General features: G+C 40.5%; 3 protein-coding genes across 12 annotated transcripts in view; 1 reads left to right on the forward strand and 2 right to left on the reverse strand.

The window, feature by feature from the left end:
* Nucleotides 1-840, reverse strand: part of LOC118785974 (nebulin-like) — a 67,193-nt gene extending 66,353 nt beyond the window's left edge. For all 8 annotated transcript variants that reach the window (XM_036540947.1, XM_036540946.1, XM_036540945.1 and 5 more), the window contains exons 1-2: nucleotides 770-840; nucleotides 21-144 (exon numbers count right to left, since the gene is read on the reverse strand). The gene's annotated coding sequence lies outside the window, so the exon portion shown is untranslated. The remainder of the gene's footprint in view (nucleotides 1-20; nucleotides 145-769) is intronic.
* A 4,175-nt stretch (nucleotides 841-5,015) lies between these two features.
* tmem177 (transmembrane protein 177) lies at nucleotides 5,016-7,063 on the forward strand. 3 transcript variants are annotated; one of them, XM_036541175.1, is made up of 2 exons: nucleotides 5,016-5,053; nucleotides 5,530-7,062. In XM_036541175.1, exon 2 carries the CDS (start codon nucleotides 5,575-5,577, stop codon nucleotides 6,505-6,507), a length of 933 nt encoding a protein of 310 aa, XP_036397068.1. In that variant the 5' UTR covers nucleotides 5,016-5,053; nucleotides 5,530-5,574; the 3' UTR covers nucleotides 6,508-7,062. The 3 variants fall into 3 exon arrangements, with proteins under 3 accessions (XP_036397068.1, XP_036397069.1, XP_036397070.1); XM_036541176.1 differs by lacking the exon at nucleotides 5,016-5,053 and adding an exon at nucleotides 5,054-5,069 and having other exon boundaries at nucleotides 5,530-7,063; XM_036541177.1 differs by lacking the exon at nucleotides 5,016-5,053 and adding an exon at nucleotides 5,131-5,164 and having other exon boundaries at nucleotides 5,530-7,063.
* A 2,568-nt stretch (nucleotides 7,064-9,631) lies between these two features.
* Nucleotides 9,632-14,279, reverse strand: LOC118785897 (sterile alpha motif domain-containing protein 9-like). Its single transcript, XM_036540844.1, has 2 exons — nucleotides 11,353-14,279; nucleotides 9,632-11,256 (listed from the first exon to the last, which is right to left on the reverse strand). Exons 1-2 carry the CDS (start codon nucleotides 14,277-14,279, stop codon nucleotides 9,660-9,662), a joined length of 4,524 nt encoding a protein of 1,507 aa, XP_036396737.1. The 3' UTR covers nucleotides 9,632-9,659.
* Between the last annotated feature and the right edge of the window lie 2,321 nt (nucleotides 14,280-16,600).

Here is a 16,600-nt window from a genome sequence, read left to right on the forward strand (position 1 = left end):
GGGTCACAAGATGGACATACCGTTGAGGCGAAAAATTCCCAAAACAGTATTTCCAGCAACCTCACAGCAAGGAAGCTGCTTGCTTTCCATTCACCAGGGTCCCAAGCAAGTTATTCCACTTTGTGTTCCAGCAGCACCTCAAACCTAAAAAAAAAGTCAATTACCACCAAAATTCCCTGGAAAATCTGGTCTGAAAAGTGTAAATTGGCTAAAGTGTGTGTTGGAATGCTTTCTGAAGCCTGAGGGCTTGACTCCAAAGACCCCTTAGCTCTGCAGCTCAGGGTGAAGGCCCTTGACAGCTGCCCTGGGGAGCCTCAGATATTTGTCGTGTCAGCTAATGCCACGGCATGATTGGCCATCCTTCTTTAGCAGCCTGAGCAGCAATGCCTTCTGAGGCTGCAGGTTAAATATAGGACCATTTGCTAGCTCCCTTTTTTTAGCTCCTGGCTTGGGCATTCGCTGTAAAAAATGATGCATTCCCTCCTTTCTCAAAAAATGCGAAGGTGAAAATACACGAGGGGGAAAAAAAAAAGGAAAAGTCCTGCACGCAGATGCGCAGGTGAAGAGGCCCGGTGGGCGTCCGCAGTGACCCAAGGTGACCTGCACCTGCTCAGGAGCGGCCCATTCCAAAAACCTCTAAAGAGGGCGGGGTTCGCCAAAGGAGCTTTAATCAGTTTCGTGGGCTTTTGGGTATTTTTCCACTTTTTCCAGGCATTCCAACCCAAGGTCATGCAGAGAAAACGCAGATGAAAAATGACTTGTCGCTTACCAGTGATCCTAATGTTAAACGTTTCTCGCACCTCCAGAGCCTCCACAGCTCTCCCCTCCCGAGAAACTGAGGGCACAAGCAAACGGCTGCCCTCTGCTTCACGGTTATCATGTGATCTCACCGACCAATCGGTGAGCAGCTCTCTCAGGTTTCAGGAGCTAAATATACCAAGTTAGCACCTGCTCAGCAAATCCATAAAGAAACAAATATTAGGGAAAAATTATCTAGGGCTTATGGGTCTTCTTAGCAGAAATCCAAACACAGAAAGCGATCGGACATCTCTGCTAACAGGGTTCGCTGTGGACTGTGACAGGGCAGAAGTTCAGTATGGGTTGAAACCAAAACCAAGAGACCGTGATGATGAGAACCTTTGAGGTCATCAGCAAAGACTTGCCTTTAGTCAAAGTCATCAAGAGCTGGAGGATATGAGATTTTGACCACGCTCACTGTATTCAGGCTTTCTGTACTCAGCCTCTGTGTCACCCTCATAATTATCACTGCACAGTGTAACTGGAGAGGATAAGTGTGGTGAAGTGAACATTTCCTTAGTGTACATGTAGAAACAGCTGCTGTCCCTCCAAGCCCTGTTATGTTTTATCCTGAATGGTTTAAAAACACTTTGAACTGAAACAAGTGTTCTGGGCTCAATTACGACACTGGGTAGAGGCATGATAGGCCCAGGTGATTTCTTTTCTCAGTTCTCAGTTTCTTTTGTCAGTTTTTTTTTTCTTCTTTTAGACAGTAGGGATGCTCTCATTTGAGGTGACCTTCCAGGACACTGACAACCATAGCTTCCAACCCCCACCCAAATTTGATCTTAGGTACACAAGTACCAGGATCACTGTGTGAGCCTTGCTGGAGCAGCGCTGTTCCAGCAAAATAAAGCGCTCAGTGTCATTTTCTCCATTGCTGCCTCAGATGGCAGGGTGAAGCTGGCAGCCTGGCTCCCTGCTTCCCTCCTGCGTGTCGTTTCCCCCGTGGTATTTCACTTTCACGTCATCTCAGAGGAGGAGTGACAGCGGGGGTCTGAATGGCAGTGACAGCTGTGTGTCCCCTTTATTGCGGTGAGAGCAGGCCCATCAGTGCTGTGGGCTCTGCTGGACCAGACGTGCACTAACAGGCCCACATAACCATAGCCACTGAGGTCTTCTCCCTCTTTAATGAACAGAATTGTAAACCTCATGTGTAAATCTGAACACGAGAAACCCAGTTTGGGATCGTACTTCTTGTTGTAAACTGTGGGAGAGAAATCACACTCAGTCACACACACCCACACATATACACACACACACACACACACACACATACACAAACACACATACACACCTATATGCAGGCTGACATTTCAATACGCATACACACAGGCAGACATAAAGTCTGCAGAACTGAGATGCAGGGCACCAGGTGCATGTACCAACAAAAGAATTTAACCAAAGTATCTTGACTGGAAAGCAATTTTACTACCTTTAATTAAAAGTAAGTACTGATTATCAAAATACTGTAAAATGCAAGGCCTACATATAATGTAACATAAAGGTCACTGATGGTAAGTAAGTCTCATGGAAGGGATTAAGCTATGGGAAATCTCTTTTGGCCCCCTCTAATGGTCATAGACGGTACTGAGCAGGATACTGTCATTGTTCTTGCTATGATACAAGAGTGAAAAGATTTGCGTTAAAAACATGGATACAAGATTGCAGATAGAAAGATTGATCCGTCTGTAGATGCCATTCGTGGGAATGACCAGCAGTTGCACTCCCAGTTGCACCTATCCAGTCTCATGTGAGGCAGTAAAGAAGATACAACCGCCTAGGCATTTGAATGAATCAGTTATGTCCATTATCACTTCCATGATAGTAAATAACTGTGTCCCACATCAGCACGCACAACAATTGGCCCCCAGTCAGGTCCCAGAGGAATGCTATGATTGGCTTGTGTGATGACAGAGCAGATGAGAAGTGTCCGTTATGAGAGTTGAGTGGCAGGACAGCTGAGCATATTCCTCTTCTCAGCTCCAACAATACCTAAAGTAACATCTCTCCAAATAAACCCTGCAGCCAATACAACATTCTCACACCATTAACAAAAATGTCGTGTGAATTTCGCACATTAACAGGCCTGCCTCTGATCCGTGGAGAATGTCTCCCTCAGAGCACAATGTCAGAGATATAACATTTCATTTATTTCATAGTGGCCAAAGTTCAAATGGCCATTCTGCAACTTTAAAAACCTGTTTTCATTAAAATGAAAAACCTATACTAGTACGTTATGACAGAATGTGTACAATACCGGTCTTTTTTTAGGGATTTTAAGAGTTTTAAATACTCTTCTCCTTTAATTGTATTGAATTATGTCATTCTTAAAAGTCAAAGGACCATGGTGGAATAATGTGCTTCAACAATACCAAAATGCACAATAATTTAATTTTCACAGTACAACATGAGCCAGACTGTCAAACCAGCCAATTCATATGTAGAAAAAGGTATGTAACAAAAAGAGGGCCATACAATCTTGTGTTTTACTTTCATTGTTTGATATTATTTTCCCCAAAATAGATTCTTTCTTTAATTTAGTATATAAAATTATCATGATACAGTATGTGCATTACGTTTTGCTTTTCCTTTTTAGATGTCATCTGTGGAGCTTTAAGAAAGACTGTCTGTGGCAGAGGGCAGACACTATGCGTGTACATGTACACATTTGCACAGTCAATTATTTTAATGTGAATCATTTCTTTTTTTTCCAGCATTAGGTTTTACAGGATTCTGTAGACAACTGAAAGTGTGCATTCTGAGGGAACAGTCAAAGGGATGAGGAAAGATAAATATAGTAAGTTAATGAACAGCTTAGTCAAACCAAACTTACTGGACTCACTTTGAATGGAAACCCAGCAGTTTCCTTCTGAATATCACCTGAGCTGGTTATAACCATTAATGCTGTACAAAAGTGAAAAAAGCAGGTTAGCCTAATCAACACTGCCTGCCTTAAGCCCACACTTTGATGGTGTACCTTAGACATCTGATGTTTGAGCAGCTGGGAAGGATGAAAGATATAAGAGGTTTTTTTTTGGTCAAGATTGATCAAGATGCAGTGTCACTGCCCTGACGAACAGCTCAGAATACCTCACAAGTGTCATGTGACATGAGGAAAGGCAGGGTTGTCTCTTGGTCATCCCAGCTGTCTCTTGGTCATCACCGAATCGAACCATCAGCCACAGAACATAACAGTCCAGGGCATCAGAGAAGACTGGTAGGATGAAGGAGCAGTGAATGAGAGGGTGAGGGACAGGTGAATGGGGTGCATCTAGGGTCAGTGGCTGTAGCATGGCTTCCTTGAAACCAGGAGTCTTTTTCTGCAGCATGGCATATTTGCTGATTTGACCTAGTGTGTCGCTGTCATAACACTGCACTCCTCTTTCCTCACCCTTCTCGTCTGTTCCTGAAGCAGCTGACACTGATATTTCATGCTCTCCCATCTCTGCTCGTGGCAGCCTACATCATTCTCCATGTGCTCATCTCGGGCTGCCTAGGCCCTCAAAAGTTCTTAAATGAACAATTCTGACAACTCCGCAAACACTGCATCTGTCAGCATATGCTGGCAGTTTCTACAAGTAGAAGGTCAAAACTATGAATTGCAATCCTGTCTCATTGAAATACTCAGCATACCTTTTCCTTTCCTTTTCCTTGCCATTGACACCCAGTAGAGCAGAATATGCTTATCAAGTACAGGCAGATTTGTAGGGCATATATGAAATGTGACTTTTTAACATACTCTCATATAGCAGTATTTTTCTGTGTCTGTATTTTAAATTTATTTAATTTCAGTCAACTATATTGCATTGGTGTCATATAATTAAAACTATTTCATGTCAATAAAAACTATTTTAATTTGTAGCCGGTCGTCATAATAAAGAATTGGTCTCCTGAACCTTAGCAATGTATACTTTTAATTTGAAAAACTAACATCTAACTATAAAATAAGCAATATGAAAGTAGTGAGGCAGGTGCTGTCCAAACGACGATTCAAAGGATTAAACCAGTTACCGTTTCTTGTCTGAACACTGCAGTTGCCTGTCTTATAGTCAGCAAGGTCTATTAATATTGTAGTCTGATCTTCTTGACGTTGTCTGAAACATTATTTTCATTAATTTAAGTTATTGAAATTATTACACAGCTCTCTACCGTAAATGAAGCGAAACTGTCGTGCTAAGAAAATTTTACGATATGCTTTACGGCTGCGTTCTTGTGTAATGTCTGCGATACTGCCCTTTAATGATGTGCTCATGTAAGTGCAACGTGCTGTGTGTACACGACCCAGTAAATGCATGGATTACCTTAAGTTGTTTTCTTGTGGTTGTATTTGTATGTGTGTGTATGTGTGTGTAAAGAGACGCCGGTAATATATCCGAAAGCTAGTTACTTCGTTCGCTAGCTTGCTAGTTGTCCTTGTGCTGTTTTTTGATTGCAGTTACTAGGCTAGCTGTATCGGTCAGCCTTTAAAGTAAGGCAGGATGGTCATCTTGAAAAGCAATATTACTCTTGTGCTATAATTATATTACTGAATGGATATTAATACGAAAATACATCATTCATTGGGATCGTTCTCATTTCAAGTCTATTGTGAATTTAGCCGGCTAGCTATATTGTAACCTTAGCCACTCTGGCACACTACAACGCATGAGACAGTAAATTCTTTCTTTATTATTTAAGGATGTCATATCACTCTTAAACATACGTGGTGTTTTCTTCATTTGCTTACAGATATTCCTCTCTGAAGTCTGTCGCATTTTGAAACGGATATAGGGCATGGCATCGCCATTCGCAAAAATCACCGTCTTTGTCCAAAGGTACCGAATGGGATTCTTACTAGCTGGATGTGGAGCGGTGTTTTCCGCAAACATGTTCTACCACGTGTTTCCAGAGAACACTTACAAAAAGCTTTATCAAGCCTGGAGAAAAGGGGAGCCCGCCAGCCTCTCTGAAAAACTGGAAAAGACCTTCCAGGATGTCCTGAAGGACACAAGGGTCATTTCGTCCCAAAAGTACAGTGCCTTTGCTGCTTTTGGCTTCCACCCTGTGGGGGCGGGGGTGCCCTGGATGCCGTCCGGAGCTCACATTGGCATACCTGCCAACTTCAACAGCACCCTGGATGACTCCGCTGGCATCACCAATCGCGTCATCTTCATCAATGGGAAAGAGGTGGAGTGGGACAGCGATTCAGGTGCCGCCCTGAAAGAGGCGCTGCTGCTCTCCCCGGAAGCCCAGAAGTTTGCGGTGGCCAGAGAGGTAGCTCGTCTGGAGAGTGGTGGACCGGTGCTTCATGCTGCAGTGGCCCCCGCCTGCCTGGCAGGAGTGTGCGTGTACGGTGTGGCACTGAAGCAGATCTTTGGCCTGTATAGCGGGCCTGCAGTGCTGCGTGGCCTGGTGAACGTGCTAGCAGTGGCCCTGGGTGCGGCCTCCTACTTTCTCACCTCCGACGCGCTCAGCCAGTGGTTGGACTACAGCTCAGACCGCAAGGCTGCCAGCATCTCCAAAGACTATGCCAAAGGAGGGGTGGAGTTCTACGACAAAATTCTCTCCAGGAATAAAACCCTGCGTACGCTGATGGGCCAAAAAGGGGAGGAGATGTATGCACCCAGTGGCAACCTGTTCCCTGCCAGTTTACTGCAACTGAAACATGCTCCTTATACCTCCAGGAGAGAGGGCATCGCCAACCTTTTGAAGGAAGAGAAGGTGTAAGAGGAGGCGAGGTGTCCTATGCTGTTTTGCAAGGGAAAGGCAGGCCTGTGCAGCGTAAATTATAATGAATGACTGTAATGACACATCATTGATTGAATATTATTTGTATGCACTTTTTCTAGTCTCTCAAAGTGTCTACAAAGAGATGAAATGTCACGACCACCCTCCCAGAGGACTGAAGGTGTGTGTATATCAGGGAAAACTTGGGTCAATTAATCAAAAATGTACAGAAACAGCAAAACTTAAGCAAGATGGATTCAATTGGGACACTTTGGGGACAATATGATCACACTGGTCTGTTCAGTGCTGTGGATCCTAATGTTCTAAAAACACTGTGTAAAGATTACTGTAGAGGCATGTGCTCCCATCCACATCTGTAGGGATGATCTATTCAGTGGGGTTGTGCTACAACAAAGTACTGTAGTAATACAGTACGATTGTGTTACAGCAACATTTGTATCTTATGTTCTCTTATAAGGCTCTCACTTCTGTTGGTGTTGTACTGTCGTTTCTAAATATACAGGAAAACTGTCAGTAACATTAAATAATTGGGATTTCAGTAGGAAATATGTGTTTTTAAAGCACACAAAGACTGAAGAGAAGTAAAATTGATTTTGGAAGCATTGTGTTGTGTAATTGTATGTGTGCATGTGTATATGTGTGTGGCAGAGAAAGAGAAAGTATGTCTGATTGGAATGAGAGTGAACATTGTTCTCATTGTTTGAATACTGGGTAATGAGATCACTAATTGATTGCTTGCAAAGTTATTTGTTGGTAATCAACAAAGAAAAATTGTGAGGGAATGCATATCTTTGTGGACAGATCTCTACACATAGATTGGAGCTTCATACAATACTTACGCAGGGAAAGGAACATTTGTGTACTGAAATATTTGATCTTAGAAGTTATATAATATTAAATTCTGATTGTGTGCATATATGTGTGTTAAAGGGAATACTTTTCTTGGTATGTGAATGAGATAAAAAGCATTTTACAGGAGTTGTGTCCAGCATTGGCCTGAACATACTGTTTGGTAATATCGACTTCATTTTCTCACTTTTAAATCTGGTCTGTTCAGGTTGAAAATCCTGTTGTGTCCATATGCAGCAAAGGGGCATCCCTGGCCATTAAGGGGTACAGCTGCTGACATAGGCATTAATCTCAGTCTGCATAGCACCCACACTTGATTAACTTCAAAGAAGGTGTAACCTCTGTTGAAGGCTGGCAAGCATTGGAATCCAGAAGAAAGAAAATGCAGCTGAGTGTAAACTGTGTAAACTGTTTGTATTTTAATTTATTTGAAATCTGAGTGGCATTCCTGGTACACTCTGACAAAACTGATTTAACTCATTTTGAAAGTCATGTCTAGTATGCTGTTTGCCATGATTACATGTAACTGTTAACATAATGTTAATTGTTTTCTAGTCATAAGGAACACTTTTTGTAGTACCAAGATGGAAACAGGCTGATGAAGAAGAGATGCTCAGATAACTGGTTAAAAGAAAAACATAATGTTTAAGTGATCTTCCTTGGTAGTCAGCTGCACGCAGAGACATGCTTTTCCTCACAAAGGAGTTAAAGTACTTTATGATGTGAGTCGCTGAAATTACTTGCAACTTTACTTCTGACTGTTTATCCAGGATACTAAAAGGCCTAAGAATTGTGTAACCATTTACATTTACATACACAATACATTTATACAGGGATAAAGCAACACAGCGAAATTTTTGAAATTCTCTGTTTTTATTCTGGAGTGGAGCCTTGTGGAAGCCACACTTTAAGTATGTAAGGAACTATCAAAAGAAGTGCCGTGGCATTATACTGTGTAATTACAATGTGGTACATTTTTAGAGCCAATACAATATATTAGGTGAATATTGAAGACAAGAAATGAATGCAAAACAAAAGAATGTTTAATTTATTAAGTGATAAAAAAGACATAAAAAATTATCAAAGTCAGTTAAAAGCCATCCAGTACAAACGGTAAGAAAGCAACATAAACACTTAAAATGTTAATTTCTCCTATGAATACTTTTGAAAATAATGGCTATATCAGTGCAGAACTGCTCAGTATATTGTGAATGTTTATAAAATGTGCCCATGGACATGAACAACAATGATGTAAGACTTTATTATTTTCACAACAACATAATGCTGAGTAATCATGTGACTGTGATTAATTTGGAGTCATTTTACAGTGTTCTCAGTGCAAACCCCAAAAATGTGATGCTTGATACAACTTTCAGTAACAACAATGAAAAAAAAAATCAGCACATGTAAATCAGCTGACATAAAACAATACATTAGGTGAATATTGATAACAAGAAGTGAATGCAAAATAAAAGTATGTAATTTAGTGATAAAGACATAACAAAAATGAACAAAAGTCCGTTAAAAACCATCAAGTACAAACAGTAAGAAAGCAACATAAACACTTTAAATGTTCATTTCTCCTATGAATGCTTTTGAAAATAATGACTATATCAGTGCAGAAATGCTCAGTACATTGTGAATGTTTATAAAATGTGACAACATAATGCTGAGTAATCGTGTTTAAATATATCATGAACTAAAGGAGCATGTGAGACTGATTAATTTGGAGTCATTTTACAATGTTCTCAGTGCAAACCCAATAAATTTGATGCTTGATACAACTTTCAGTAACAACAATGAAAAAAAATTCAGTACATGTAAATCAGCTGACATAATACATTGAGTGAATATTGATAAGAAGTGAATGCAAAATAAAACTATGTTTATTAAGTGATAAAAAGACATAACAAAAATGATCAAAAATCAGTTAAAAATCATCTAGTACAAACAGTATGAAAGCAATACAAACACTTAAAATGTACAACTTTCAGTAACAACAATGAAAAAAATTCTGACAAAAGCTGACATAAAAAGTTCATCATCTATGACATAAAAAGTTCATCATCTATTTCCCAAAATAGGATTCACCCAATACACCCTGTGTTTTCCAGTGTTGCCAGATATAAATTGAAACTGATTCTGTCAGAAAGAGCAACACACATTTCTAAACCTTTATATCAAAGTCTTAAGATGCTTGTTGGGTTTAGACAGGTTCCAGCATTTATTTTTTAAGCTGCAAGACATGGCCGTCAACTCAGTGACACTCCACACCCAGATATTTAATGAAATTGTATGTCAAAAGCAAGGGGGCCTCGCATAGAGAATCCAATGAAGAATGACACTCTGTTTGTCTGTCCCTTTCCACAGAGTTGGTTTTTGCGCTCTGGCTCGATCTCAATTTTTACTGCTGGATCCATGGTGTCAGCTAGAATAGTGTTCTTCTGCACCTGTCCAGTTGCTCTGTAGAGGAGATGCCTGACATTTTCATGCTCCCATATCATTCCATTTTCCCACAGGGAGGCAGAATTTGATTTGATGCATTTTTCTATGTTCTCGCGGCAGAGTAGGTGGCCATAGCCTGGCTTCTGCCCCAAGTAGAAATGGACGACAGGCTTCTTAGCATACCACACGGATCCCATCTCGTTCCTGAAAGAGTTCTTCATCTGAGAGATATAACTCATTACAGAGTCCTGTTCTGTCCACAAAAGAGCGACCGCAATGAAGTGCAATGCTGTGCTGTCCTTGTATGAGATGGGTTCCCTGAGAACCTCACGCAGCTTATCAAGAAGGATCTTATATGGGAGTATGCATTGTGATTCAGGCTTGATGCATGCAAGCACAACATTGGCATATTTCAAGTTGATCCTGTACCTGTTTCTCACAGATCTCTCTTGCTCAGAGTTGCTCAGAATGTACATATATGTTCTGACTATTTCCTCCATTTTTTCCCCTGAATTTTTTGACAGCTGGTCAAGTATCCCAGAGTGGGTATCAGCCTTATTCATTTCCAGAAATGTCAGACTCCTGTCAATATCGTTCTTGATGGATTGGGGCTGGCTCTTCAGACATTCAGTGACATCTGACTTGCAGAAAAGTTCAACATATCGATGGAAACATCTGAGCAGATTCTGCCGGATCCGCTCCTCTCGAATGTCTTTCAGGGAGAATTGTGGCTCTAAGTTCACAAAAAAGCTATCCAGGAAATTGAAGTGGTGTTTCATGGTGTTTTTAAGGTTACAAAAAAGATCACTGAATTTTTCAAGCACGTGGTAATATGGTGTATGTTCTTGATTCTGGTCATCTCTTGATACATCTCGGATTTTTTTTTCGCCAGAGAGAACCTTCTCCAAGATATTGGGATTGACAGAATTGGAAGGATCAAAAAATGGTACCTTTTCCAAAATGCCAGTGATAATCACAGCAACCTGGATTTCTCCAAGGTGGCCAGCAGTGTTGTAAGGGCTTTTACCACTCTTCAGCTTTGACCTGACAGCTATCTCATTATTGGCAATAACCTGTGTTGTCCTGAAGGCATCTGTAGCAGAGCATGCCAGTTTTAGATATTCTTGAAGTGTTTCTGGTGAAAGATGAACTTCACCTTTGCTTTTGTTGATCTCATTCTGTAGCTCATTCTTGATGATTTGTGCAAAGGTGTCTGAAATGTATGAGTTGTCCCCAGCAAGATCTTTGGCCTTTTTAGCCCACTCTTTAGCTTCTTTGAAGTCTTTCTTCATAATGTATTGGTATCTGGAAAGAAGCTGACAAATGAAAGCGTCTTTCTGAAAGAGCTTAGCTGCATTTGACAGAACACTTTCCTCTAACCCTGGAGTGTCCTTGGCAATGGTCTGAATTACAGGAGAGAACATGTTATCTTTCCTCACAGACAGGTGATATTTTTTCACCAACATGCTCCATGTATCCTTACTATCTTGTTTCATAGACAGGTGAAACCTTCCGTCCAACATGTCGCGCACATCCTTGCGATTTTCTTCCTTAGAGAAGTGATGCCTTTTCAACAACATGCTACGCACATCTTTCATGAGTTTATATTTCCCCTGTGTGCACTCATAGAACTTGTTGTTAGTCAACAGCAGATTAATGATCTCCGCTGTAGTCAAACCGTAAGTGGTTGTAAGTTTGTGCAAACAGCAAACAGCCATGATGGGGTGAATTAGTCTCACTGCTTCATAGACGACTTTGGCTCCTACAGTGTGGCATTTCACAAGTGTGGAGAACTTTTCAAATTCATCCTCCATATTTCGATAGGCACAAACTGGTTTAGTCTGTAGCTCCAAAAACTCCTCACAGAGAGAAACTGAGAGTGCTGCACTCTTGCAATACACGTTCAGGAGTGTCAAAACAGCAATTAGTTGAGCATGTTTGTGGTCAATGTAAAAGTTCTTAAGAGTATTCTCTGCAACACCCAGGGCGTACTCAATTGAGAAGTTTTCTTTCATGATCATGAAACCATAGAATGTGTCTACATGCTTGTGTTTCTTCTCAATTTCCTCAAGCTTTTTCTGAAACTGCTTCTGTTCTGACTCTGAAAGGTTATTGCCTATGAAGACAGTGTCTTCAGTTGCTTCAGTCTGCTCCCAGGATTCTGTCCTCATGCAGTTGAGCAGTATAACCTGTGGGCATTTGGAACCAAGGTTCCTCTTTTCAAACTCATTCTCAACATGCTGCTTCAGATCAAAAACATCATCCATTTCTTCAAAGTCATCTAGCATTAGTAACACAGGCATCCTTCTGGCATGCTCTACTTTCTCATACAGCAACAGCTCAACCACCTGCGTCGCCACTTCAGCAAAGTTGCTAGATGTTTCCTTCAGAACAGCACAACGATATGTGTCCTTCAGTGACCACAGGATATGCTTTGCTAGTGTGGTGCCACCACAACCTGGGAGATGCAATATGTTGAAGTACACACAGGCTTGCCTCGAAGAACACAGTTCTGGAATGATGGTATTCTTAATGAAGTCATACTTGTCTCTCTTGATAAACGGCATTGATCCGGGCTGCTCTGAGAAGTAGAAGTTCCACCAGGAGACCTTCCCTCCTTTGTAGAAACTCTGTTCCAAAGACTCCATGTCTTCACTACCTCCTTCACACTGGTTGACACAGAGAATGCTCAGGGTGTCCAAACATTCCTCATCTTTTTTCTTTAAGATGACCTTCCCTGCTCCTGTCCCAGGCAAGAAACGACTCGACCTGCGGTTCTCTGACCACAGACTTAGGACAGTCCCATTAATCTCAGTGAGACTGAGTTCATAAATGGATCTTGCTGAGATGTCAACATCATAACGAGTCTCGATGAGGTCCTTCCAGCAAGTGAAAGTTTGTTTATTCTCACAGATGCACAGGATCTGATCAGTGCCTTTGAGCTCTTGCCAGAATATGTTTAAGACCTCTAGCAGAGGATCCATTTTGTCACTCACATGGGATAGCAACAAGAAAACAACTAGAAATCTCTTCTGTGGTAGGACATCCTTCCGACAGAGGAAAGAAATCACGTTTCTAACTGAAGCTGCTTGTTCTGTAAACCAGTTATCCTCCTTAACCTCACTGCATAAAACCCAACTGGTATTTCTGGTCAGTTTCAGTTTGTCTGCAATGTCCTCGACTGCCTCTGTGATTTTGTATTTCTGTGGTAAATGGACATTTATCTTTCGATGTTCTTCATAGTACTTACATAGCCCATTTTCTGCAGACTCTGGGTCAAAGTCCAACACAGCAGTCAGATTCATTTCAAGAAGAAACTCAAGTGACTCCAGTTGCATTTTGTGTGATTTGTTAGTCACTAATAAGTACCGCTCAAAGCGAGAGTTATCTAAGGACTGAGATCCACCTGTTAACATCTCACTGAGTCTGGAGCCCTGGACTCCTTTCACGTCAGTCAAATGCTTTTCCTCTGCTTCTCTTCTCTGCTGTGACAGCTGTTTGATACCCTCCTTAAATCTGCTGTATTCTTCCAAATCCTTCTTTTTGGTGGACTGCACTAGAAGGTTTTTAGTTTTGGGACCATCACGAATTAAAAAGAGGTTGCACTTCTCTTTGACTTTATCTTGGTCCAGAGCTTTGCTTTTGGATTTTTTGGTCACTTCCTTCTTGTCCACAGTATAGACATGATAGAAGTTGTCTTGACAGATCATATAGGCTGGCACTATGTCCACTTCAATCACATATTTTTCAGTGGATGTCATCTCTGGATTAAGAACCTCCACAAATCGAGGTGACTTGATGCACTTCTTGGCAGCGTCAGTATGTTTGTGCTCAAAATGACCCTCTGTAGCCTGGAGCAAACTATTTAAAAAGGCCTCCTTATCCTGGATACTAATTCCCAGAATTTCCCCCTGAGTATAATCTGGCGAGTCACCCACCCCAAAATGAATGGTACCATTAGTGCGGCTATTCATACAGGCTGCTGCAAAGCGAATGACCTCCCAAGTGAACTTCCTCATTTTGTTTTCATTGCTAGCCTGTTCTGTGTTGATGTATGCTTTAAATTCATGGCATGGTTCGATAAAGTCTAAAGCACCTGATTCTGTTACATCCAGGATATAGTTTGCTTTGTACCTGTAGGCATCATGATATCTCTGGAAAGGGTAGGGCTTGCATAGTCTCCTGGACTGATTCCCCTGGCTACCCTTTTGATCCCTCTTAAGATGCACCAATTCATCCCTCTTGGTGAGGATACGTATCGCTGGCCCCAACTTGATGCCCAAATCCAGGAGGTCTGACTTAAAAAGCTTGAGGAGGCTAGTCCCGCAGATGTCCTGTTCATATAGGAGGTTAGCATCTGCACTGTTTACAAGATTCTCTTTAAGAACCCACTCTTTAACATGGTCTCTGGTCCACTTCTTAATCTCAACAGGCAATTCATGCTGCTTTGTTGGCATTTCTTCAATCTGAGGAAAGCAAAAGAAAACTAGAAGTGGATGAATTGTAACAACAATGTTACATCAATACATGTTATGTGATAACAAATTGTATGAGATACAAATTCAATGCACAAGCTAGAGCTAGAGGGAATGCATAATTTACCAACAACTGAAAGAGTGAAAAATAATTTATGACAATATCAAGATTTAATATAATACATCCTTTTTGTTGTCCATCTCTATTGTCTAACTAGACACTATGCTACATTAGTCAGTGTATGTATCTTATAATGAATATTTTCTGTTACTGAATATTATGAGTGTAAAAAATCCTTTTGTGAAATGCCACTTCTGTGTTTTCAGTAGTGCCATTGTTAATGACAACACAGACTCTACAACAGAAAGGTGCTAGTGTAGCCTATCCTGATTTCCCATAATATTATTTCTGCTTTAGAATCAGAAACTTGAAAAGAAGTATTATAGTAGTATGGTAGTATTTTTCAAGTGTCTTTGCATCTGGCTGTTTGCATCTAATTGCCCTACTTCCTACAACCTGCCTAATGAATGTATTTTTACCTGATTTATTATTATTGCTCACAATTACATAAATATACTTCAATTCCATATTTTTTTATAATTGGATGTTTTATAATTGGATTCTACTTGCTACGAGCAAGTACATGACAGCAGGTTCCTTTCCTGTTGCTTGGATTACCCCTCCTCTGAATTTAATGTTTCAATGAATGTGCGTTCCTTCAGAAAGTGAATTCAAATACCTCTGTCTGGTTTTGTTCAGCCATTCTAACATTTCACGAACTGTTGACCTAGGCTGAGTTCTTCTGTTAAACAGCTGGAGAGGAATGCTGTATAAAGAGATAAGAGATAAAGTCCAACACACATTTGCTAGAAAAAAATCCCTTTCAACATTAAAATTATGAACAGATGTGGGATCTGCAACATTTAGGCTGAGGCAGCAAAAGATTCAAAAACAAATATTTGCATTAAATAATTTTACAAATAGCTCCATCAAACATCATAAATCAGCAGGCAAACTCTCTCACTGTTTATATCTTTCACACACACACACACACACACACACACACACACACACACACACACACACACACACAAACACATTATACTTAATACATCAGAATTGGATTAACTAATAATACTATACTGAACTGTAGAAACACACTGATCTACCGATCCAAAGTTAATGGAAGGGTGTTGGAAAATAATGTAGGGAAAGCGATACGGGCTAGTTAGCTAAACCGCCAATGGTTACTACATTGAAGATTTCTGAATATTCACATAACTCAAAGTTTTTAACAATGCGCACCTGTTTGGAATAAGTTTCATTACAGCTAATGTTCACTTTTGAGGCAGTGATACGCTATTGCTGATGTATGCTGCTGCTGCTGCTGTTGCTTCCTTTGTTTTCCTGGCACAGCAGTCAAGCCAGCCTGCAGTTCAATATTTTTTTTTTTTTTACAGCAGTTTCAAAGCCTTTTAAAGAAAATTCGCCTGACCTTTAAAGTTACACCGGAAACTTACAATATGTTTTTTTTTTTTTCCATGTGGCAGCACTATTAGAGAATATTGAGACCCTGTAAAACTCACACTGCACTTAATACCACATATTTGTATTGAACTTCGTAGAGGATTAAAGCTATGAAGAAATCATACTGTGTACATATGTATATTTGTAGTAATTGAATATTAGTGTTTATTTTCATTTTATTTATGTCAGGTTGAAATGTCTGGCGTAGATGCTATGTTGTTTAATACTTTTATCTAGTGAGCATAAATTTAGCCAGCTCACGTGGAAAGCCCCTTGTTATTGTGATTATCAAAACAGACTTTACCTATTTGGTAAATAGGAATGACGGTTTCTAGCTGATTACTGATTGTGGATCAATTTGTAAAGTGATTAGGTAATTTTCAATTCCACACGACTTGAACTCCAAGTTGACCAGTCAGATTACACGGCTGGAACTATACGTTTTTTAAGTAATAGTCACGAATGCCGCTCTTCTCTTTGTTTCTGCAAGAGGAAAGAAATGCGCTTTGTCTACAAAACAGGTGACAACGTATTGAGAGTTGAAGTCACGTATGAGGTGTATCAATGGGCTATGACGTACAAGTGCACATTGAACAGCTTCCCTATATCCGACAGGGAAGTAAAGTTGGTTTGATATTGGACATTCACTACACATTCGCGTTCGATTTTAAGCGACCATCATCAAAAATCTACCGATTTTTATATTTCTATATTTTTTTATTATACACAAAATTCAATGGGTTCCCATCAATATGAATTAGAGATCTCAAACAAA

The sequence above is a fragment of the Megalops cyprinoides genome, chromosome 11, assembly GCF_013368585.1.
Source record: "Megalops cyprinoides isolate fMegCyp1 chromosome 11, fMegCyp1.pri, whole genome shotgun sequence".
NCBI classification, from domain to species: Eukaryota; Metazoa; Chordata; class Actinopteri; order Elopiformes; family Megalopidae; genus Megalops; species Megalops cyprinoides.

Bases quoted from the DNA above. Each gene is read 5' to 3' on its own strand.
- tmem177 (XM_036541175.1), top strand. From the start codon at position 5,575: ATGGCATCGCCATTCGCAAAAATCACCGTCTTTGTCCAAAGGTACCGA.
- LOC118785897 (XM_036540844.1), bottom strand. From the start codon at position 14,279: ATGCCAACAAAGCAGCATGAATTGCCTGTTGAGATTAAGAAGTGGACC. The intron at 11,257-11,352 runs GCGCGACATGTT...CCTGTCTGTGAG, and splicing joins GAAGAAAATCGCAAGGATGT to GAAAGATAACATGTTCTCTC.